Consider the following 26416-nt stretch of genomic DNA (forward strand, 5'->3'; position numbering starts at 1 on the left):
CATTCCCTGGGGACGCACTTTCTCTAGGGACGTCACTGGAGGTCTATATGCCATATCTCGGAGCGGAAATGATGATTTGGCTTTTTTGAAAAATTTAATAACCATTATAATCTTTTGTTTTTTTTTTTTTTATCATTACTAATTACGTAAAATGCAACTAAATCATAATTATTAGCTTGGCAACATATTGTTATTATATCAAGTTATCGAAGTAAGATAAATTATTAACGAACATTATAATCTACGGTCAGAAGGTAACACCACTTATCACAATTATACATTTTGATATAAAAAGGCAGTCAGATGCGTTGACTTGTTACTGCATTATTCGACAGTGTCGAGCAATGAAGCTTTTACTGGTTTTGTTTTTTATGGTGGCGTTGGCTTCGGCCACGTTGGTGGAGCATAAGTACGAAACCAAAGTCGGTAAGTTCACCCTTTACCTATTTACCATTAGTTTCCCCTTGTTACTATTAATTACGCTCCAGATACTCGGTACTATCAATATATTCGACTAAAACTCTAACTCTAAGATCTGTTAACTCCACGTCTTTTTGAAATAATCTTCTTTCGAGATATTTCGATTGAAGTAATCTATCACCTCATATTTATTATCTAACAAGAGAAATTTAAGTTATAATATATAAATCAAATCTCTGATAAATCTAGGCCGCGGCCACAGAACAGATTAATAAATATATAATATTATGTAAAATCCATCGCTATGGAAGTTCTGAAGCAGGGTAGTTTATGGCCTAACCGCCATAAAACCCAAGTAAATAAAACCGCGTCGACTATTCTCAAAGATTGAAAGCACGTTATATTAACGTGACAAACTCAAATACATATTATCAACTATTGAAAATAGCACATTCTTTAACACGTGGTTAAGTTTATCCAATATTTTTCCACACTCGAGATATTTATAGTAAGCCAGTTCCCATTAATTTTGTGTTCCTTAGCCTCAGCACTAAAAGGCCGGTTTCCGATGGTAGTGCTAGGTTATTGCGTAACTTCGAACACATCATGGTAACCTGTTCGTAGTAAATGAAGATCTTCGACTACATATTTTGATATTAATTCAAGTATTTCCATTTTTATATAATATGAAACGATCGTCATTTTCTACAAACAGTTTACCATAAATTGCATTCGAAGTACAAGCAATGGCACTACTATCGAAATTCACATTTTCTAGCCGCGCCTTGAATATAGTGGGTCTTATATATAAATATGTATTGTTTTAAGTACTAACTTGTATGCACAATATGTAAGAAAACTTTGAAAGTAATTTATCTCAATTGTATATATTTTTGGAGTTAATGGATTTTCGCAGTAAGTGGAAGGCATATCTAATGTACATAATAATATGTAGTTAACTTTAACAATTATTGCTAGAAATATTGACAAAATAATAATAATTATCGATGACAATATAAATGATGAAACAAGATGAAAAAGATGACAACAGACAGATTAAATTTGATTTCGCATAGGTAACACAAAAATCTTTGAATATTGATTGAAACTGTGATAATATAGTAAATTACTATGTTCGCTAGTAAACGGAACATACGGGCCTCCACAAAGTGGATATACATTAGTTGCGATTCGCCCAATACATTGGGTCCTTACACTGGATCAAATGTACATTGAAAAAACAACATGCATTTTTTGACCAGCCGTAGGTTCAATCTTGTGATTAACGGCTTCGTATTCTATACAACAACCAACTAGTTATTAGGTCAACCGGATACCAACTAGAGTCATTTTCTACAGCCCCTTTACCATTTTTTAGAAATTATTAGTATGTACCTATTTATATTTTTTCTCGTGTAGTTATTTTATAGTTTTAAATTAAATTGTTGTAAAGCGATATTATAAAAAAAAACACACTCCAATACTTTATAATCATTAGCGAAAATTAAAATTCTGTATCAATTCCGTTTACAGCTGATAAGGAGTTCTTGGTAAAGCAGAAGGATATCTTCCGCCTGCTCTATCATGTCCACCAACCCAACATCCACAGTGACCAAGTAAAAATGGGCAAGGCCTATGACATCGAAGCTAACATGGATAAGTATACTGTAAGAATTACTTTACCATTGACGAATAATATGCCTTCTTTAAACCAGAATACTGTTGGATTTAATAATGCTCATATGGATGTTTTATTGACTATTTTCAGGACGCCGCTGCCGTTAAGCGTTGGCTTTATCATTACCATGGCCAACTCTTGCCTCAGGGAAGAATTTTCTCTGTCATGCATCATCAGGTCAGGGATGAGGCTGAGGCTCTTTACAACATGTTCTTCCACGCCAAGGACTATGAAACTTTCTACAACACCGCCTGCTGGGCTCGTGAGCACGTCAACGAACAGATGTTCGTCTACACTCTCAGCATTGCTGTTTTGCATCGTCCAGATTGCCAAGGCATCATTCTCCCCGAACTGTACGAAATCCATCCATACTTCTTCTTCAGTGATGAAGTTATCCAACAGGCATACCAGACTAAGATGCAAGGACACCACGAACACGTATCTCCTTACATCCAGACTGGAGAAGGTGGCTCAGTCATCATCAATGCCAACTACACCGGATGGTATGTAGATTACAACGATGAGCAAAAAATGTCGTACTTCACCGAAGATATTGGTCTTAGTTCTTTCTACTATAACTACCATTTGGATTATCCATTCTGGATGGAGGGCAAGCAATCTGGAATCACAAACGACAGGCGCGGAGAAGTTTTCTACTACGTTCACCAGCAGTTGTTGGCCCGTTACTATCTCGAGAGATTGTCTAACGGACTTGGAGAAATCCCCGACTTCTCATGGAACTGGCCAGTTGAGACCGGTTATTATCCATCTTTGAGGTACCACAACGGCATGGAGTTCCCATCCAGGCCCAACCACTTCCATGTTGCCCAGGAAGAATACTTGACTCATCTTACCCAAGTCGAAGATTATGAAAGACGCATCCGTGACGCTATCGACCAAGGACACCTCGAAAACGTGAGTAAACATCTTCGCAATAAACACAAACCATATCAATTTTTTTTTTTTTTATTCAACGAAATGAATGATTCACAAGATTTAAGAATGTAACATTCTAATTATTGAACATACATATATTTTCTCAGAAGTATTTTCAAAACGATGTATGTTCAGAAACGATTTGGTTATCAATATCCCAACATATTACAACAATTATATGCAATTTTATTTCAATCTTACAGAAAGACGGATCCATCATCAAGTTAGATACTTACACTACTATTGATAAGCTCGCTAGCATCATTGAATCCAACGACGATACCCCCGATCTCCAGTTCTACAGATACGCCCAGTTCATCGCCAGGATGTTGCTCGGAAACTCACCCAAACCCACAACTTGGTAACACATAAATTATTACAAAAACATTGAGATTAATAATATAATATACATACTGTCTAATCACTGTGCTTATTGATGAAAATTAATTATTATTACAGGCAAAAACTGGCTCCATCTGTTCTTGAACAATACCAAACCTCCCTTCGTGATCCCATGTTCTACCAGCTGTTCAAGCGTTACATTGGATTCTTCATCCAGTTCCAGAACACGTTCGAGCCTTACACCAAGGAAGAACTCAACTACCCAGGAGTCAAGATCGAGAACGTTGAAGTTGAGAAGCTCATCACATATTTCGATCATTATGATACCGAAATCACTAATGTAGTTTACCAGTCTAAGCAAGAAGGTAATTAATCACAATGAATACAGTACTATTGCTATTAATTGATAGAAAACCTATCTCAAAATTTGTGACTCCTGAGTCTACTATAATACTTAGAAAATATACTTTATACTAATGAACTATTATTTTAGATAATAGATACCTTTAACCGAAATAGCAATTTTTGAATATTAAAATAGAAAATATATTTATACGATAAGTAATTTTATTACGAGTTATTATTATAATTGTTACTTGGTTCAAGAGTATTTTTTAATACAAGTTTCATAATTAACGATAATTTATTATTTATTTTGCCCAATTTAGCCGAGAAGATGGAAGATGATATGATCATCAAGGCTCGCCAGCACCGTCTAAACCACAAGGCCTTCACCGTGACCACCAACGTCGTTGCCGAGAAGGCTTCCAAGGTTGTGTTCAAGCTCTTCCTTGGACCCAAGTATGATGGAAAGGGACACGTTATGACTTTGGACAAGAACAGGATGAACTTCGTTGAGCTTGATCAATTCGTCTATGAATGTGAGTACTTACTTATCGTATTCTTCTTCTTGTACTACAACCCTCTCTGAGTGTCTGACTTTTACAAAAATTCAGTTATGTCAACTCGTTTCTCCTCTACGATATAAACATATTATAGTAGGTACAGAACCACAAAAATTCATAATCTTATTATTGTAGTGTTTTGAGCTGTATTAGAAAACCATAAGTCTAAATGAGGCTATTACTATTTAGATTAATTATGCCATACCTATATATTGAAGTAGGAACCAAATATATGATTATTTTTATTCAAAAGCATCTCTGAAATCATGGTAAACTATTCCAAGTCCAAGATTAAAAAACCTTCTACATTGCTATTATAATCGAAAAAGCGATTCCCAATTATTGGTGATAGTAGTGTCAACTGTCATGTATATTGACCGTTTTGTATGATGTTTGTTTGCAGTGAAGAGTGGCAAGAACACCGTCCAGCGCAACTCAGCTGACTTCATGTGGAGCGTCAAGGATACTACCCCATCCAGGGAGCTGTACAAGGCTTTCAACGCTGGAATCGAAGGAACCAAGGAATTCCATCTGGATCTGACCGAGGCCCATAACAGCTTCCCCCAGAGGCTCGTCCTCCCCAAGGGAAGGAAGGGAGGCATGCCTTACTACATGTTCGTCATGATCACCCCGTACGTTGAGGCCCCGAAAGCTACCGGTGAATACAACAAGGTTGTTTCCACCGGCGTTGGCAGCGGAAACCGCTTCATTGATGGACTTCCTATGGGATATCCCTTCAACAGGCCCGTCGATGAGAACTCATTCCATGTCAACAACTTGCACTTCGAGGATGTATACATCTTCCACAAGCAAGAAGCTGATTTGAACCAAGCCCATTAAGCTTATATGTTCTTCAACTTAGTTTATGATAATATACTTTCTTGAATGTATTTAATTCCTACTGTACGACATCTTATGCCTGTTTATTGCTAGGTTTACCCGATTAAAAACTGTAATAGGTGTAACCTTACAAAGCAATAAAAAACTATAGTGATACACAATATTTTTTATATTATCATTTGGTATAAATAATTAATTATTTATTTACACAAGCAATATATTACAGACAAGCCAAGACAACATTTTACAAAACATAAAATACGTATCACTGAATGCAGTGGCGGCTTGTCGACTTTCTAGATGGTGAGGTTTGGCCATTAATTATTAAATATACATACCTACTTACTTTCTCATATTATGCATTATGTACCAAGCTATTTATAATAATATGATTTTATTAATGAGGAAATTAGTAATTTTTTAAAATAAATAACATGATTATCTAAGTCGTTACAACACATTGACTGCTGACTTGATAATTACTTTTTAATTACCACGTTTGAATAGCATACTAATTAAATCGATTGGCCACCTAATCGTTACGCGCTAGGTTCGTCTTTAGCGTCCAATGTATTAATCACATCTAAAAAGCATGCTTAAAAAGAATAAATTAATTAATAATAATTATTATAGACTTACATTATCAGTTTTGAACAACAACATACAGCTAGCGTTTTTACTCACCTAGAGGATATTTGATTCGCTCCCCAGTATTCGTAGTATACTAACGCTGATGCATTCACATTATTTGTAAAACAAGATTTGTACCACGCTGGCGGGATGGGACTGAGTGACCCCGGTCATCGAAAAATAAACTCCATAGCTTTCTTAATTTGTAATAGGTATCAACGTGAAATAAGGCGTATTTAATTATTTTAATACCACGTAATCATCATTACATAATTAAAAATCATTGCTCTATTTATTTGTATAATAATAATAATAAAAATCTTTATAAAATTGCGACGGGTTTAGATGGATAAAATAAATTAAATACCTAGTTCATTTAATCATGTTATTAAGTAGGTATATTATGACAATGATAAAAATTTTGGAGGTGTATTTTTGTCATGATAACGATGTGGGGATGGTCTCTATGAACCCTTAAGGTAGAGCTGCCCTTGAATGTGTATATATCTTCGAGCAATGCATTGACGATTCGAACAGAACTTGGCCTAGAAACTCGTAAGATTGATACGAAGAACCAGTAGATAGTGAAAAAAATGTCATGACATCGACGACGCAAGAGTTAATTTTCCTAAGAATATTCCGATTTAAAAATATTATCCCTTAATTAAAGTATAAGAGATTGTTTTAAAGAGGAAATTCACTACCGAGATTCGAGGGAGTGAAACGAGAGTATGCCGCGGAGAAATTTAGTATAAATACCTACACATCATTTCAAAATATTTTTGAAGCATACCTATTAGAAAAAAATATGACGCCGGACAGGACTCGAACCTGCATGCATCGGATTCCGGCCATGCTTTACCAATTTAGCCGCTGCGACGAAATTAACTAGTAGTCATACAACTGAAGTACTCGCTGGCTGAAACGCATAGCTTGACTTAATTTTTATTATGGCATTCCATCAATCTTCTGAACTATTGAACTGGAATTATGGAACTAATAATAAAGATTACCAAGTTATCAGAAACCATCATCAATTTCAAGATACCGCCTGGACGATTTTTTTTAAATATTTGGAAAGGTAAGCCAAATAGTTACAACATAAAAAGAACTTTTTATATACAACGTTTTTAAATTTTCTGTTGAATCATATAAACTTGACTTGACTAGTTTAAACGATCAAAAAAAAATTGTACTTGATAGAACTAATACTGAAATGTCATATTGATTTCCATAGTAACGCACGTATATATTAATATTAATAATTTAGTTGCTAGGACCCACTTACCAACCAATAATAGTTTTACTTTTTACGGATTTCTTCCGAAATAACTTTTCATACAAAACAGAATTAACTGAAAATTAAATCAATTCTACTTAAAGATGGCTAAAAGTATTAAAAAATGCATTGGCACCGTGTTCTGATATATTCTAAAAGTTTCAAATGTCTAGCTAGTCGGAAAGTTAGTTAAAAATCGATTGCAAGATTTGTACCGGACAAACAACCACCGGACAAATAAGAATACGAGCTAAGAAAAACGTTGTAAAAAGTAAGCTCTCGAGTTGTATTGGATTATGGGGGATATTTTAGAAAGATTGTGCTACTCATATTTGGCAAATTCAAATTTTCATAAGTTTTTCAAATTAACAAACGTATTTATGATTCAGACCATGGGTGATTTAATTCTAATCTTTGCTGGGGCCCATAACTACTAACCAACCCTCAGCATAAATGTATACGGTGTACGTCCATAATCTTACACCATTTCTAACTTGGTGTGAGGGAACAACGGCTTTTTAAAATAACCATCACAAATGTGTATAGCTTTGGTCTCTCTTCAATATAATTATAGTCATAAGTTAAATTATGTAAATATTATTGTAAGCATGTCAATAATGGCATTATGATATTGTTAAACATAATCATAAATGAGTATAACACATAAGTTCACCCATAAAATTAAATTAGGGAAAATGAAATATTAATGCTGCACTAAAAAAGTCCACAACGAATGCACGGGTAAGATATTTTTATTACAGTTTATTACACATCATCAGAACATATCTAATTTTAAATAAATTAACTATAAAGTTTTCGAAAATTAATCGATTATTATAACAATATAATGATTTAAGTATCTACCTTTGAATAATGAATTGACAGGCGATAAATCGCGTCTCCGGTAAATTATATGATACGTATGCAGTTCGTCGTGAATTATTTGTAGCTGTAACAGATGGCAGTTAGTAGGTATATAATAGCGATGAGACCAAATCACGCAATGCTCGTGGAGCATTTGACCGAATTGGTAATCTTGTATGTACGTGCGATTTTTAGATGTAAAGTATTTTTATTTCCTAGTGACTAATATTTTAACTGGCTTGAAATAGATAATTTGACATTCATTTATTAGAAGTTTTACAATAATGATTTTCTTTATAATTCTTTATAATTCCTTAGTGAGAAGCCGGCTTGAGAATGGGTCGATTGTTTGGGCCCCGCATCAGTTGAAATATGACCTTATGGTGGAGCGAGTTCAAAAGAAATTTTTGAGACTCTTTTATTTGAGGTTATATGGATACTATCCGTGGCTTTATCCAACTGACTTTCTCTTAGGTATGCTTACATACTGTAGTTTAAGTGCTAGAAGATATCAATATTTGGCCACGTATTTTTTTCGACTAATACGTGGTGTGAATGAGAACTCTGCCATTCTTGGTAATATTGACTTGTGTGTCCCTGATAACTATCTTAGAAATCGGGAGCATCAGTTGTCTGTTCTCCCGAGGAACTGAACTAACCTGCCATTGGTGATGCCAATCGGGAGGGCAATAACTCTGTTCAACCAAATTGCTTCGGATGTTGATATATTCCATCTACGTGAGAATGAGTATAGGTGGATGTTATTTTATAAATTCTTAAAATAGGGTCTGCTTAACTCATCCGGTGTACTTCCTTGTACCTATATACTTCATATTTTTTGTATTTACACATTTATACTGTAGAATAACTTAATATTGCATAATTACAGTATTACATAATACTGTTTTAATAATATTTCTTTGTTTCTAAATGTCATGTTGTGAACGTCTTAAACTTATGATTTGTAATGTCCACAATATGTAAAATAAATTAAAATTGAATTGAAAATATATTATTTTGTGGCTTTAGGTGCCTTCTTACCTACATTCGTTTGACTTTCTAGTTTATTCATGTACCTATTTTATATTACAATGTGTCTGAATTATCTGTAAAATTATGGTATCTACTCATTCTAAGACAGGTTAGAGTAGATGCAAATCAAACCCGTAAAGTACGTAAAATATGTTTAAAGCAATAATTATAATCGATGATCTCGAACACAAAAGTAATACTAAACTGCTTTGCTGACCCAAAAGCGATCCTTATAAATGACATTAAACTCAACAACATCATCAATATCTACATGTATCTCAGCATTTATCTACAATTTATTTACTACATAGATATAGCATGTACACAGTCGTAGAGAATGTCGGAATGAGAGTAGAAGTTCGTCAACCAACCGTATATTATATCAAAACTATTATTGTATTAAGGTACATTATGGTGCGGATAGATTATACAAACTGATTTCAATATTTTTGTCGCGATCCGCTGAAATTGGAGATTGCCGAACACTTGTATGTTGATATTCAAAATTTACTCTCTCTTCTTCTTCACCAAGACTGAGCAGTGACCTTCCCTAGACAAAATGCCACCCCTAGGCAGCGCCAAAATGCAGCCCCATTTTTTTATATAGTATATTTTATGATCCTCTCATGGCTCCAACATCTACTTTTAATCATAAATACACTATTAATCTCAACACTCAACTTTTAAAATAAAAATAAACTTTCCTGGCCTTTTTTGTTGCAAAGTCAGTAGGTAACTACCATGTCATCCAAATCTCATTTAAATGCAATCTCTGCTACAATAGACGATATTACGTGACCACAGTTTCAGAAATACTTAAAAATACACATGATAACTTCCAAAACTCACGAGTGACTGGCAAAAATATTTGGATACATCTTAACTCAGGTAAGTAAGTACCTACACATAATGCAAATATATTCGCAAATCTGCACGTGTCATTCCTGGTCACCAAGGATGTGAGTTAAATGTAAACTGAAGTAAACTACAAATCGCGAACCCGAGAAAAAAATACAGTCCTGTTAAAACTGTTACGTTAATTACATTTTGTTTCCAACCAGTTTGCTGATTTTTTAATGGAAAGATATTTCGGCCATTACTTAGGTAGCCATTGCTATATATACTTAATTATTTTCCTCGATTTGCCGCCCTTCGAGTAACTGCCGCCCTCAAGCGACGCTCAATCTTCCTACCCCCACGGGACGTCACTGAGACTGAGGAACATGATCCAAATAATTTTGCCATTTAACAGCCTTCTCCATGGCTTTGCTCCATTCGGCGGAACGGTGGGCTTTTGTCAATGTGAAATCTGTGGCACTCTTAGTTTGGTTTGTATACAATATATATGAGGGTACGCAAATAAGAAGGTTCGTTGAGGTCTCTTCTAGATGTAAGAAATGAATGCGGTAAAAGTAAAAGTCATTTTTTAAAATCTACTTCTACGGATTCGTAAACTACGAAGACGTAGTTTATATTAGCTCAACCAGGATATTATGTCATTGAGAGCTTTATGGATGTGGCTGTATAGTAAATCTCTTTGGACTGAATTGGTAACAAATATTGATGTTCTTAGACGAATGAGAAATGACAGAGAAGTAAAGTTCTGCAAAGTATTAAAACCAGAAGACTGTAGTACCTCACCCACATTATGAGAGGATAAAAGTACAGCGTTCACCAACTCGTTATCCAAGAAAAGATTAACGGCAACTGTAGCAGAGAATGACGCCGCATACCGTAGTTTAATAATCTCTGTGATTGATACCAGTAAAGCTTCACCGAAGTCTTACAGGTAACAGACGATAGAGCTAAGATCGCTCTAATCGTGACTGACTTCTGTTAGAATAGGAAGTGTACGTATATAGAATAATATGAATACTTGTATTATGTGCATATTAAGTTATGTGAGTCCTATCTAATTACGACGAAATTAACTAGTAGTTTTTACATTTTTGAAGCTCTTCTTTTATATTTGAAACGAAAGTATTAATTACTTATCTGAATTACTAACTAGTATCAGGATCTCTCCAAATTTTAGTTATAATAATTTACATGCAATAATTGATAATAATTTAATAAACTATTTTTTTTCAACGAATAATTCACAAGATTAATCTGTATCGCTTGTACACTAAATTACACGATGAGAATATTTTTGTATGAAAATATTATAATATAGAAAGATTATTTTGAACGAAAAAAATATAAATAAAACTAAGCACCTAACTACCTATACAATTATCATGCACTACTCTTCACTCAATAATCCTATAGTTTGGCAATTAGGTATGCAATATTGGTGTCAGGGTTGCCCAAACATATTCAGCGTACGAAAGAAATTTACTAATTTAATTTGTTCGAAATGTTTCACGTGTCTCATATTATACGTAATTTATATACTTACCCTTAATTACAAAAAAAATCGGATTAAATTATAGTTTAACCAATCTATCAAATCCAAGCGTCTTCTTTCCGTGCTATCATACCCTATCAGAAAACGGCTACCATCGGGGCAATCTTAGCTATATTATTTGCTACGTGGAATAGTTCTGAACAGTAACTACCGATCACGGATATGCGGCGTCGTTCTCTGCTACAGTTGCCGTTCATCTTTCCTTTGATAACGAGTTGGGAATTGTTATACTTTTATCCTCTCATAATGCTACCAAGGTACTGTAGTGCTCTGCTGTTGATACTACGCAGAAATTATCTATCCAACATGAATTGTCATCCTGTCAATTTAAGGAGTTTTGAAGATGTGTCTATACTCTATACCAGCGATGGCGAACCTCTTTATGCTTAGGTACGTGCCAAAATATTCGAAATAGTGAGTGGCGTGCCAATGTAGATTAGGAACCGCATTATATGATTATTTAAATTTACCGTACAGTTCAGTTATGAGGAATACAGCGGAAAACACATTTTGAAAATACCCGATATACTGGATTATTTGTTAGTTTGGGTTAGTTTAGGTTATTGGTTAGGTTAACCTAACAAATAATTCAGTATATCGGCTATTTTCAAAATGTACTTTTCACTGTATTCCTCATAACCGAACTGTACCAAATTTACTGATATATTCATTTTACAACGTTTTTCTTAGCTCGTATTCTTATTTGTCCGGTACAAATCTTGCAATCGATTTTGAAATAACTTCCCGACTAGCTAGACATTTAAATCTTTTAGAATATATCAGAACACGATGCCAATGCATTTTTTATACTTTTTGCACATCTTTATGTAGAATTGAATTCATTTTCAGTTAATTCTGTTTTGTATGAAAAGTTATTTCGACACCATTATTGGTTGCTAGCGGTCTGGGGTCCTAGCAACTAAATTATTAATATATTCGTGCGTTACTATGGAAATCAATATGACATGTCAAAATGACATTTCAGTATTATTTCTATCAAGTACAAATTTTTTTGATCGTTTAAGCTAGTCAAGTCATGTTTAAAAACGTTTTATATAAAAAGTTCTTTTTATCTTGTAATTATTTTATTTTCGCCCTGCCGTCTCCATAAAGTGGTAGTAAAAATAAAATAATAAAAAACAATTTTAAATGCGATAATATTATGATACATATTGGTGATATTTCAATCAAATGCGATGTTTATTATTATACAATCAGAAGATTTGACCAGCTAAACATACCAAGGAAACCGAGGAAAAACCACTACAAATACGATATTTATGAGTATAAGATATAACTACCCAAAAAATACCATGCTGATGAGAAAACTGAAAATAAGCGATTTATATCAGATACTTGTTTTATTAGAAATTTAATAACTTAAAAACGCACCATTGAAAATCTATATGCGACTGTCATACATTTACAAGTACCCAAATAAGCCAAAAACAATTACTGGTTACAAACAATTTAAATAAAATGCTTGTTCATATAAATTACAATGACGACCGTCTGGCCGACTCAATCACACAATTGCAAGTGTGATGAATATTCTTTAGTAAAAAATGCAAATTTATTTTACAAAATTGATTTCATCTAAGGTTCTTTCGCGTGCCAGCAAAATTACCACGCGTGCCAAATGTAGCACGCTACCGGTTCGCCATCGCTGCTTTATACACTATACAGCCACAGCATGCTAACTATTACTAATATATTGATATTGTATTTCGTCTTTTGCATTATCCACGAGGAAGAAGAAGATAGAAAAACAGCACTTCTTCAATTTGACGAGTACAACGCATTTTTATGACTTACATATTATTATTTTCATATGTCGACCAAGGAATCTACATAGCTAGTGCTTCAAGATTCGATAATCATCCACGATCATACCGGTCGAACATTTTAATATATGAAATTTCATTTTATCACTGGGAAGACCATAGCTACATTTCTAATTTCGAATTAAGGCGGTTGAAAATCCTTTTTCCTTTATTCACAAGATCCGCAGATTCATCGGTATATAAATTATTTCTGTTTCAACATGTAATGACTTATGATTTGAATAAATATAAATTATTTCAAAAATTAATAAATGTAAGTCTTTCTCTGGTAGGACAGCTCTCGATAGTCGTAACGGGCACCCCTGTTTTAACAATCATTAAAAAAATTGATATGAAAATAATCACAACAGTGAGTTCAATACTTCGAGAACGCATCATTTAAATAAATTTTTGATAGCATTTGATTGTATTGGTTTTTAAGAAAATGATTTAGGGTCACGATCGAGATGCACTAGGTCATCAGGGTTGTCGCGAATAGTGATATTTTTTTTTTGTTTCCAAAACGCCAGATAAAATGGGGAATATAAAAGGTGGACTCGCTAAGAGGATGTTAGTACGTTCAGCATAGTCATGAAGCACTTACTGGTCCACTTCTTCTGGTTGGCCCTGGCCTCTTGTGCGGTAGTCCAGCCGCCGCACCTTGAACTCGACACGGGTAAGCAATATCCATAATAACTTATTAATTTGTATTGTTTTTGATGTAGTCATTAGGGTTTGCGATCCCGAGATTTTGGGATCAGCTTTCATATGATTTACCTACATCACTGAAGTAAAATATTTTTGTGAATAACAAGATTCTCAAATAAGATAATTAGTTTCAAAATATATATTTGATTAAAAAAAAAATACGTCACCGGACAGGACATGAACCTCCATCGAATTCAGACCAATTTGCTTTATCAATTTAGTCGCCTATGTCCTACTTAATTACGATAAAATTAACTAGTAGTCATGCAAATAAATCACTTTACAAATTTTGCTAATATTGGCGACTGACTTTTGTGGTTTAAATCAATGTAACTACCAATAATCGGTACTTTCCTTGATTACTAGCAAGAGTCAAGAATCTCTAAAAAATTTTATCTTAACGTAGGTACTTGCACATGATCATAATTTAATAAACTATTTTTTATTCAATGAATAATTAACAAGATTTGAGAATGTAACATTCTTTATTCTACATAAGTAGTTTAAAAATACCTCAGAAACATACCAATTGTCTGTCAAAATAATGTCAAACGTTTATAATATGATAGCGTTGACATCAGTGGCGAAGGGTGGAGGTAGGCTGTTTACATTGCCGGTCAAACGTATTTGTTTTTATTTAACTAATACTACAATGTGTAGATAGTGGTTGTTAGTTTTTAAAAATCAATTAAACCCTGCTTAATCCAAGCCATAGTAGATATTCATTCAAAAAAATATTCATTTATCAATAAAATATCTAAAATTATTATTACCATTAAATCATATAATTATAATTTTAGATATTTTATAGATATAAGAATATTTTATATCGATTGTGGTTTGGTTTAGGCAGGGTTTAATAATTAAAAAAAAACCAACCAACACCATCTATAATATGTATTCTTAATTAAACGAAAACAAATAAGTATCATTGAAAAAGTGTGCACTATTTTTGTCGGATCGCCCATAGCATACATGAACGATGTTGGGAAGGGTTTAATTATTGAATTTTGAAAACTAACCAGTACCACCTGCAAAATGTATTCTTAGTTCAATGAAAACAAAGAAGTATGAATGGTAAAGCTTAGTGTGTACTATTTATTTCCAATCAGCTTACTGCCACCCTTCGCCACTGGTTGACATTGACATTGGCGTAGGAGGATGCTAATGCATTCTTAGGAATCTCTCAAAACAATCGACAGGTTGAATTAGGCTATAATATAAATAATATTATATAATATAATATATTTATATAATATATTTCCCTCACGACTCGATAAGAGATTCAATGTGACACCCGACAGTCACTGGGAGAGACGAATCTGCTAGTGTAATTTTTATATTTGGAGAGATTATTCATGAACAGCAGCGACATAGATTAGACCGACAATGTCAAGTGATACCACGCAGGTGCCTGGTGAGCGCGATGCTATTGGAAATGGTTACATGTACGTTGTACGTTAAACGTTTCACCGTGGCACAGTTCGCCGTGAGCTTTCATGTTATTAGATTCAATATGAACAGTAATTCAATTTTCATAACTGATTTTGGCAAAATTCACGATTCATGAATGAAAACATAACCTAACCTTATCTAACCAAACCTAAACTAACCTAACCTAACACAACCTAACAAATAATCTAGTATATCGGCTATTTTCAAAATTTATTTACTGCTGGCTTCCTGTAAAGTGTAAACGGACAAAAACAGTATTTTATTTAGACATGAATTTTATGTCAGTACTATACAATGACATTAATATGGACGAAGCATCTGGGAATAAAAATGACACTCACTTTTTTGTCGGGTCTGCCGAATGGCATAATCTGTTCTAACGCCATGACAATAAAGGTGATATTGCTATAAATTCCCGATGCTTTTTGTCGGGTCTGCCAAACGGTTCGGCTCGAACGGGTTCGCTCAAATGGACATTGACACTAGAAACACCGTTCTAACGCCATTACAATAAAAGTGATATTGCTATAAATTTCCTATGCGTGATATCGCAAAATGGAAATTGCGTGACGTCTACCTATACATGTGCGAATGTCACTGTGTGTGAATTTACTTGCTACCTACTGTATTGAGTGCGTTGTATATTCATAATGTCATTGGTACTACATGACCTAAAGAGGTTGGACGGTCCTTAATATACAGCCATATATTTCCGATACAACATTTCACGGTGAAGTGTGATACGGCGAACTGCATACGTACAAGTTTCCGGACACGATTGGGTATACATCCTGGAATAATTCTACAGTAGCACCAACGGGTATGGGAAAAACGTTTCCCAGTTGTATTGGTATTGTTTACTAGTATTGAAACCGATATTCACGGCACGTATTCAACTGCGAATCGACAACGGTGCAACTGTAGAGCAATTCCATTATATATCTATGTCCCTGAAACTAAGTCATTTTTTACGCTCCCGTCAAACATAATATCTTGGGGGGAGAAATCCTGAGGAATATAGTAATAATTTAAACTAATATAATGTTCAATTAACACATTTAATAACAACTAAAACTACGAGATTTATCATCAAATACTAAATATTATTTTATAGTTATATAACACGCATGATGTCTCTCTCTTTCTCTTTACAGCTACAAAAGATTATTACTTAAAGCAAAAGGCAATTTTCCAATTGTTCTACCATGTCTACCAACCCAATGTTCATGAGGAACAAGTGCTGCTTGGAAAAGATTACAACATCGAATCAAACCTCGACAAATATACTGTAAGATTTCATTAAATTATTTTCATTCACGACTGAATATGAATAATACACATAATGTAACATTAAATATATTATCGTCTCTGTTCTGGCAGAACACACTAACTGGTGAATACTAGTTTTGAGTAATTTGACTTTGAAGTTGTTAAAATGTTTGAAATGGTCTATCATGTGAGTTTATTAAGTAATCGTAAAAAGGATGACTTTAAAATAAAGACTGTTTATAAGGAACATTTTGGTATAACTGACTAAATATGTCATTTTTTCGAATTAGTGTCTTCTGCCAGAACAGTGACGATATACTTCGGAACAGCCTCAGCACCAAACACACATATTAGTAGGATTGGCTTGGTAGCATTTTTGCAATCCCGGGATCCCTTAGTTTGTGAAAAATAAATTATTATCGTAGATTAAACATATTATATAGGTAACAAAAGAGACTGATGGTTTTTTAAATTTACTTTACATTAAAACATTCAAATCTACGAAAACTACAATTATTTAACTGATTATAATTTAATATTTATAGCAGAATTATCGATTTTTGTCGATTGTAATTTTTTAAGATTCTATGTGACGGGTTGTCTAATAAGTTTTCTCAATATATAACAATTAACAGACATTATTATTCATCTTAATCCAGCATACATAGTACACAATTTATTCCATTACATATAAGGAAATATTTTTTTTTACGTATGGATTCTAATTACCTACTATGTACCTAAATGTGAAAATATTGCATTTACCCCAATATCGGAATGGAGAATTTACTATTATTCCGGAATTTCAATCCCTGGTCAGTCAGTAACTTGATTATTAAAGCTCTCGCCCAAAGTTTGATATATGACTTCAAAGCCTATTCGGTTCAAGATTTTTTACAAAGAATCTTCTAATATGTATTTTTTTAATGCTATTATATATAATGCTTTTACAAATTATATATTATACACTGTTACGAGTTAATCATAATGCAGTATACATGATAGAGCTTCATTATAATGATGTCAAGTTATTTTTATTAATTCCTGTCATCTCGTTTTGCGGTGGGATAAGTTCAACATACGAATTAATGCTTTCTGTTGTTGATCGAATAAATGATTAATTAACACACATGCCAACGCTGCTTGAAAAATAGAATTGACGAATTAAATGTTTCTTAATTAAAGTAGCAACACGATTTTAATGAAGATCGGTTTAGTTTGTTTAGAATATTTCAACTGACATAAACATGTTTAAACTCACGTTATGTCAACCTACTTATATGATTTACTAATTAACAATAATTTTTTTAAACATAAATGCTTATTAGTAAAGTTATTATTAAGTCGGCCTGTTTATACATGACGGTATTAGTGAACACTCATTATTAGTACTAATCCTGTGTAAACAAACCTGTAGCTTTTGGCGTGTAGTATTAATTAACCACAGATTTTTTATTTTTATATTAAGTAAATCATTTATTCATGTAACAGCAGTTTGTGCTTAACAAAAAATAATATCCAATTCACACAAATCAAATCAGTCATTCTTAGTATCATTATCTCATGCACAATGTTTATTCATGTTTTTGACACCAAGACAATAGTTATAAGTTATAGTACTATACAGTGTAATCGGTTAGTGGCATTTATTTGGATTTCTCTGGATAACCCAATGGCGCGATAGAGCCGTTTCACACGGGATACCTTTATCAAGCCACCGGTATCACCGGTGTGTCGAGCGGCTGCATTTACACATAAATGAATGGGCACGTTCAGACGGAGACACTCGTGTGACGTGCTACGTTACACCATCCCGTCGGCGGCTTCATTTTCGAGCCGGCGAAACACTTTTTTTTTACCACAGCCAGTTTTTGTCTCCATTGTTTGTATTTCCAATTTATGACGCAAAAATACCATTCGCTGTTGAGGCGTTCATATAAATAAAACAATAAAGGGAATGTGACTCGTGCAAAACCGTGGACATGTAATTTTGGCTCTGACGCCAGAGACAAGTGGCTGGATACTTCGGTGTCTAGATACCGGTATCCCGTGTGCAACGGACCGTGACGTAAGGCCCTACTAATTAGAGTCACCTTACTATAAAAAGAAACAATCTATTTTAATATTTTCCAAATATCGTATCTTTTTCTTAAATTTCAATATAATTTAATAACTTTTTTACTGGTTTTAACTATTTGGCCGCCACCTTTTAAATTTTCTGTTGAATTGCGTCAGAGAAACGCGTCGTCGTATTTTTGTTAAAGTTAATTTCTACATACAAAACATTCAGTAATGTATAATAGTGTTTGACAATGGCACGTTGAGAACTAAACAGATTATGATTAATTTATACAAGACTTTACTTTCCCAAAATTAATAAACGGAGTTTTTGTAGGATTTGAAAGCTGTAAAGCTTTTCCTCAATTTGCACAAGGATAATCTTCTCCACAAAGGAAAAGTGTTCTCGATCATGAACATCATACAGAGGGATCAGGCTGTGTCACTTTACTACTTGATGTACTATGCTAAGGATTACGATACCTTCTACAAGACTGCTTGTTGGGCACGTGAATACGTCAACGAACAGATGTTCACGTACGTATTGTCCGTCGCCCTCTTGCATCGTCCAGATTGCAAAGGTCTCCTCATTCCCCACGCCTACGAAACCTCTCCATCCTATTTCTTCAACTCCGAAGTCCTTCAACTGGCGTACAATGTCAAGATGCAAGGCCACGGAGACAGTCTGTCACACAACATCTACGAAGGCGAAGATCACAGCATCTTAATCAACAGCAACTACTCAGGCTTATATTCTTATTACAACGAGGAACAGAAGCTGTCGTACTTCACTGAAGACGTTGGTCTTAATATGTACTATTATTATTATCATCTGGCTTATCCATTCTGGATGAGCAGTGAAATGCTTGGCGAGACATTAACCAGACGTGGAGAACTCTTCTATTACCTCCATCAGCAACTCTTGGCTCGTTATTACTTGGAAAGAATGTCCCTTAATTTGGGAGATATACCAACATTAGAATGGAATGAGCCAATCACCACCGGATACTACCCATCTTTGAAGTATCCTAATGGATTGCAGTACCCTGTCAGGCCTAATGATTATCACGTGGTTGACAATGATTATCATAACCACAACTATCTGCACCACTCTTATGCGGATTATGAACTACGCATTCGTGATGCCATCGATCAAGGTTATATCCTTGCTGTAAGTATAATATTTGTTTATATTTTTAGTTTAACCGTAAGGTCTGATGCATAGAATGTCGAAGTTATATAAAACTAACCTAGAAAAAAAAACTAACGACGAAAACTATGCATAGTTGAATATTATGAAATAACAGTACCAAAACCGTGACTAACGCGGAAGCGTTGCCTTTTTTAAAATTCCGATTGTCCGAAAATTATTTTCACTTGACATAAAACGGCAATAATTGAAATTGAAATTATAAATTAATATTAATAATATTAATACATATTATAATCTTTTAATAACTTAATTAATAGTTACATTGATAGTGTTTTAATTGTAAATGCACGCACCGCAGTTAAATCATTCCAAAACGTATTATATTTTGATTATAGAAATGGCAACACTTTCATCGTGTACACGTATCGCGTTTTAATTGTTCCCATACCGAATCTTTATGCAAATTTTTTATTTTGTAGAAAAATTGAAGTTGTCTAAATTTGAAAATACATTACGATTATGAATTATTAAGAAAAACAATTTAGAGAGAAATTAATTAACAAAGTTTTGATGATAAAAATGACTATAAAATAATAATAAAGTTTTATTTAAATTGTAAATAAATTAACTTTGACTTCAAAAAATATTTACTTTTTTGTTCAAGTTTTTAGACACATTAAATAATTAAAATTATTAATAAACTGTCAAAAATTGCAAGCTTCATATTATTCCGCTTTGTGCCTCTAGTTGGCAAATAATTTACCTTGATACTGCTAGTGTAAGTATATCACAACATTATGAAGACAAACTGAATTATTTGAAAGAGGTTTCAAATAGCAAACAGCATTTTTAATCATTTATAAATTTATTGCTGGTGGTATAATAAAGTATTTTTACATTTACAGAAAGATGGATCTCATATTAATCTTAGTTCTTACGAGGATATGGAATACCTCGCACACCTGCTCGACTCCAGCAGCGATCTTCTGCACCCTCTTTACTACAAGAATCCACAATATCTTGCCAGAAAGTTGTTGGGAGCCTCTCCTAAGCCACTCGCCTGGTATGTTTAATAGCATCAAAATGTCACTATAAATTAAATGAAATTTATTAATATATTATTAATACCAGCGTAATGTCGCTATTGTGGGAAAAGGAAGGTATAGTAAAAACGAAACAACGATGTGGTTCTTTGATTGGATATGTACGTATACGTACGAATACGCGGTCATCGGATGCCAGGAATTTATCACGGCTCCCCATACGCACGCACACTATCGACCGACCCAGCGCCATATTTTGAGCCGGCAATGACCGACCGCATTATTGTTTCGTTTTTACTGTACATAGACTCACCCTTTGGGAGAAAATTCAATGACTGGGTAACCGATATTTTAGAGCATGTCCTTTAACATTAAACACATTGAGCAATTAAATTATGCAATATGCTATTTTTCATTTATGGTGTTTAATATAATAATAATATAATATACCTATTTAAATTTAAGTGAATATTTCTGAATCATCGAAAGTACGTGTATTCTATCTACGATCCAATAATGGTGCATATTCCAAATTAACATTTGTGTATTTTTTGTTTATTTTGCTAACGTCTTCACTTACTATTGAAATGTTGTATGGTAGACTTCTAGTCATATAGCGTGTCTTATGCTTCAAATACACTCTATGACGATCGGTCATATATATGTCGAAAAACCCGATTCTTATGTTGGCGTCCTGTGTCACAGGGTATCACAGAGTGTAAATACGAAGTCATAGCTGTCATACAATATGCATGTATAAATGTCGGAATGGCATAGATTTGATCATAGACACTAAAACGCTCTTAGCATATATGTGCCCGATCGTCATATAGTCTATTTGAACCTTCAGCAATGAAAACAACACGTAGCATTATAGCGCATGTATACGTGCATGGATTTACTGGCAGCAATAGTGTATTTTAAACTATCGTGACAAAAAGTGTTTACACATAAAAGTGCTGACTGTCTCTCCAATTCATTCTTTAAGAGTGAGCGAGACGCAATGTTATGACTTTATGGTACTATTTCGTACTATTTGACAGACAGTAAAAGTCGGTCAACCTGAAAATTCGTTCGTAGTTCGTTTTTTTTTGCCGGCAGGTTCGCCTAGTTCTACTGCGCATGTGCAGATCGGAAAAATCCTACTGTCGCCTGAAAATTCAAAACTTCCAAACTTTTTTGATTCATGCATGCAATCTTGCCAACTGCAGGATAATACATGTTTACCCATACATTTTCTTGTTATGGCTGTGACAATACTTACTGTCAACAATAAATCCGAGCACGTGTAAACGGGGTATTATTATATTTGACATAATGCAATTTAGACCAATGTTTTATTTACAGGTATTTGTTGAGACCATCAGCATTGGAAAATTATCAGACATGCCTGCGTGATCCTATGTTCTATCAACTTTTCAAGAACTACGTTGGCTACTTCGAACAATACCAAGGTAGATTCCTGCCATACACTAAGGAAGAACTCAGCTGTCCAGGTGTCAAGATCGAAAATCTTGAAGTAGACAAATTAATAACCTACTTCGACAACTACGACAGTGACATCACAAATGGATTGTATCTCACCAAAAAAGAAGGTAACGACAATAAAACTATACCAACCAATGTCACGTAGTCTTATTATTTAATCTACATAATTGGAATATTACTTTCTACAAAAATAAGCGTAGCACCTAAAATCAACACCATAGGTATTATCCTTTTGAAGAATACGCACAAATTACTTCACGGTAAGTGCTCCACAAACAACGCGTTGGTCTCAATGATGTACTGCCATCTGTTACCGGTACAAACAATCAATTATTTACAATTTACATGTAACTGTTACACCTATTGCAGTTTATACTATAACTATGGTTACTAACATCCTCCGTTGCTTCGAATCTATTGTGATCACGACATGTAGGTCGCGTTGTGTCAATTAATGTGTGTTATTTTTTACCAATGTTGTCAGATTCTAGGTTCTAGCGCAGCGAACAGTATATTACCCGTATATTTCACTAGTTTCGATTGTTTACCTTCATTATCCAAAAAAAATATGAATTGCCAAAAAAATATCTTCGATAAGGAAATCCGACCGTCTTCATATTATACATTCGTATATAAAATACCACCCATATCACCATGAGCTTGCAGTATTGGGAATAATTGAATAATACGCATAATTATAATAATTCATATAAACTTTAATCATCGTCACCTTACTATTCAGACCTTGTAAGTCCGATATTATGGAAAAATGAAGTTTGTTCGACAAAATTTAAACTTTAAAAAAATTAAAAAAAAACATTTTAAATCATAATATGAAAGCCTCGGTACTCTAGGCTGTCCATCTATCGACAAATTTTAAAATCTCGTAATTCTCGTTGTTTCAAACATGGAATTAAAACCTCGTATTTCATAACCAGTGTTAGCAAATTCATCGATTAGAGAGATGTTTAAAATATTGTTTTTATTACGTTTTTTCCTTCCCCTCAACATTCTTCTCAGACTTACGAGGTTTTAATAATAAGGTGATGATATGCTACTGGTACATCATTTGAAATTTTTATGATTACCACTTAATTTATTTTTCGTATTAAACACTATTATTTTGGAAATATTTCACTTGCTTTTGTTGAATCCCGGGATGAAAAAAATACTGTATTCGTAATATTTGGATTGAAAAAGCTGTCTGGGATTGTAATCAGCAATGACACTGCCTACAAGGGCGTAGAGCCTTTCAAAGTAGGCTCGAGGAACCAGTATGTTTAAGGCCGGTCTTCCAAAATTAAAATTATGAGGAATAAAATATAAAATGCTTATTTTTGTTCATGATAATTAATATCACTTACCTACTTATTAATTAGGTACAAAATATATTTTACAAAAGCATTATTTACACTACTTCGCACCAGCAAATTTAGTAATTTTTAGGAATCTCGCCAGACTATTTAGTTGCTCTCGAATGATTTCTGGTCGTAAATTTTTAATTCTAGATAAATATATTAAATGCTGTTTCTTCTTAACTTATATACAATAATTAATACTATGCGATAATTGTCATTTGTAAAATTATGTGTTTTGTTATTATACTTTAGAACAAATTGAAAAATTCAAGCCCCTAAAAGTTCGGAGCAGCAGCTTTCCTGCCCCCTATATGATATGGCTTTACACCTATTCATTATTTTTTTTTCAGCTTCCTTGAAAACCGATGAATTGATCGTCAAGACTCGTCAATCCAGATTGAACCACAAGCTATTCTCTGTCACCGCAAATGTGAATGCTGAGAAGCAAGGAAAATACGTCTTCAGGATCTTCTTGGGACCCAAGTTGGTTGGAAAAGACTATTATAAGAGCCTGAATGAAAATAGGCTCCATTACGTCGAGCTGGATAGATTTGTATATGAATGTAAGTACCTAACTCCAGAAAGAATACGTAATATTCGTGTTGACAATTTACCTTTAATTAATTTATTAAACCATAAAAATATAAGTACCTAATGATACATACTGATCAAATATTTTTAAGTGGCGAGGAAAATAATTTACAAAAACATACTTTATTTAAAAGTTTGATCTTAAAATTATGAAAACAAATAAGTAGTTATTTTTATATATTTCATTGAAAGTCGTTTAAAGTAAGGATAAATATACTCATCCACAAAAAACCATTAATTTTACTAACAATAATACTTCAAAGGGTTTTTTTTAAATATATATTAATTAATTGAACTGTCGTGTGTTAAATTAAATAAAAATCATCACGGGATATATTGATATCTTAGTTTAGGAAATAAATATGTGAGTTTCACTGTAAAGTAAGATATCGACTCGACTAATTTCAACTCAAAGCATATTCATATAATATTATAGTTATATAGTCGCCTATGTTTATCCAAAATTATAGTATGTGATCGGAAGTATTTAATTTTGAAACCTGTGTGATTTATAATTTTTTACTGTCACTACTATTATACTTTATTATATATTCATGATTCGAAATAATTTATGTGTTTACTGTTGGAAAAATATGTAAACTCTATATACGTTATATTATTTAACATTTATATTTTTGAAATCAAAAAATATTTTTAATTTACAGTGAAGAGCGGCAAGAATACCGTCCAACGCTCATGCGAAGACTTTGCATTCTACGTCGATGACAGCTTCAAATCAAGAGATTTGTACAAGCTTATTGACACCACCCTTACGGAGAATAAGGACATCACATTGAAGCTCCCTGAATACTGGAATGCACTCCCACAGAGACTGATGCTGCCCAGAGGCTGGAAGGGAGGCATGCCCGCCCAAATCTTCGTGATTGTGTCACCATACCTCGAGCCTAAGAGTACTGAGCTGAGCTACCTTCTCCCAAGTGCTCACAACCTCGATAGCCTGCCGTACGGCTATCCCTTCAACCGTCCCATCGACCCAACCTCCTTCCTCGCAAGCAATCTTCACTTCGAGGATGTGCTCATTTTCCATAAGTAGAGGTTGTGTAAAGTGTGCAAATGTAGTGCAACGTTAAAAATAGAACCTACATAATACAAAAATTGTTGATGTTTCATACACTGCCATCAACCAATGTACATTATACGTCATAGAATGTTGTAAATACTTACTGTAATAAAAATACATCTCAATATCAACAAATTTGTGTTTTACTGCCATGTTTGTAATATATTATGTTTCGTTGGTGTTTATTTTAGTGCTTCTTACTGTTGAGGAGTTTAACCCAGTTACATATCCTCATTATTTATTTCTTCAGCGATGCCTGCATTCCGACATTTCTTTTTTCGAGAATGGTTTGTTTATTTTCTGATAATAAACGATATTCTCAAGAAATCGTCATTATTACATCTTGCCGAACTTTATTTTTTAAATCTTCTGGCCAAAAAAAAAATACCGTCAAAATTAACAAATTCAGTTTACAATAAAACTTCGTCAGTCCAATAATACTGTCGAGATTTTTTTTAGCTTTCTAACCTTGTGACAATTTTTCGATTTTTCGAGAATCTCATTGATGATTTCTCCAAATTCGAGATTGGATATTTCTGATTATTTCTCGATCACAACTTCTACCTTTTAGTACAGGGGCAGTCAAACTTGTCCCTACCGCCCACTAGGTGGGCGTTCCAGCTTTCATGGTGGGCGGTAGGGGTTTTAAAAACATTTTCATTACAAAAAATGACTGTTTTATATTACAATATTTGGAAAATGATATTCAGTTTATTGATACCTTTCCCTACCTCATATTATATTGTGGAATCAGGCTTTAGTGCTGTTAATCATATTATGACCAAAGAAATAAACCGCCTGAATATTTCCGAAAGAGGAGACCTACGTTTGTTCTTCATTGAGTTCCTCAAATTGAGCCAGATATCGAGTATTTAGTTTCGCAGCATCAGCCTCAGGGATCTCATTAATGATTTAATTAATTAAATGTAATTTCATCTGACTTCGTGCTTCTATGTATGCAAAGTAAAAATAAAAAAGATTGATTTGACTACAGTTAGTTGTTTTTGTAAAGATTTATTCTGCCAAACTTAGCGGAAGTCTGACATAAAGTAT

The 26416-nt window shown here is 33.6% G+C and overlaps 2 protein-coding genes across 2 annotated transcripts; both read left to right on the top strand.

Moving 5' to 3' along the window:
* The first annotated feature begins 318 nt into the window (after positions 1 to 318).
* On the top strand, positions 319 to 5282 carry LOC147067983 (hexamerin-1.1-like). The gene is made up of 7 exons (XM_085953150.1): positions 319 to 426; positions 1954 to 2087; positions 2189 to 3013; positions 3238 to 3395; positions 3494 to 3741; positions 4045 to 4257; positions 4685 to 5282. The coding sequence occupies exons 1-7, from the start codon at positions 345 to 347 to the stop codon at positions 5119 to 5121; spliced, it is 2097 nt and encodes a 698-aa protein (XP_085809276.1). The 5' UTR covers positions 319 to 344; the 3' UTR covers positions 5122 to 5282.
* Positions 5283 to 13732: 8450 nt separating this feature from the next.
* Positions 13733 to 25498, top strand: LOC147067984 (arylphorin subunit alpha-like). The gene is made up of 7 exons (XM_085952043.1): positions 13733 to 13835; positions 16477 to 16610; positions 18987 to 19820; positions 20708 to 20865; positions 22193 to 22440; positions 24042 to 24254; positions 24948 to 25498. The coding sequence occupies exons 1-7, from the start codon at positions 13751 to 13753 to the stop codon at positions 25334 to 25336; spliced, it is 2061 nt and encodes a 686-aa protein (XP_085808169.1). The 5' UTR covers positions 13733 to 13750; the 3' UTR covers positions 25337 to 25498.
* The last annotated feature ends 918 nt before the right edge of the window (positions 25499 to 26416 follow it).

The sequence above is a fragment of the Rhyacophila brunnea genome, unplaced genomic scaffold (genome assembly GCF_057557595.1).
Source record: "Rhyacophila brunnea isolate RB1 unplaced genomic scaffold, BYU_Rbru_1.0 scaffold_3, whole genome shotgun sequence".
Classification (NCBI taxonomy): Eukaryota; Metazoa; Arthropoda; class Insecta; order Trichoptera; family Rhyacophilidae; genus Rhyacophila; species Rhyacophila brunnea.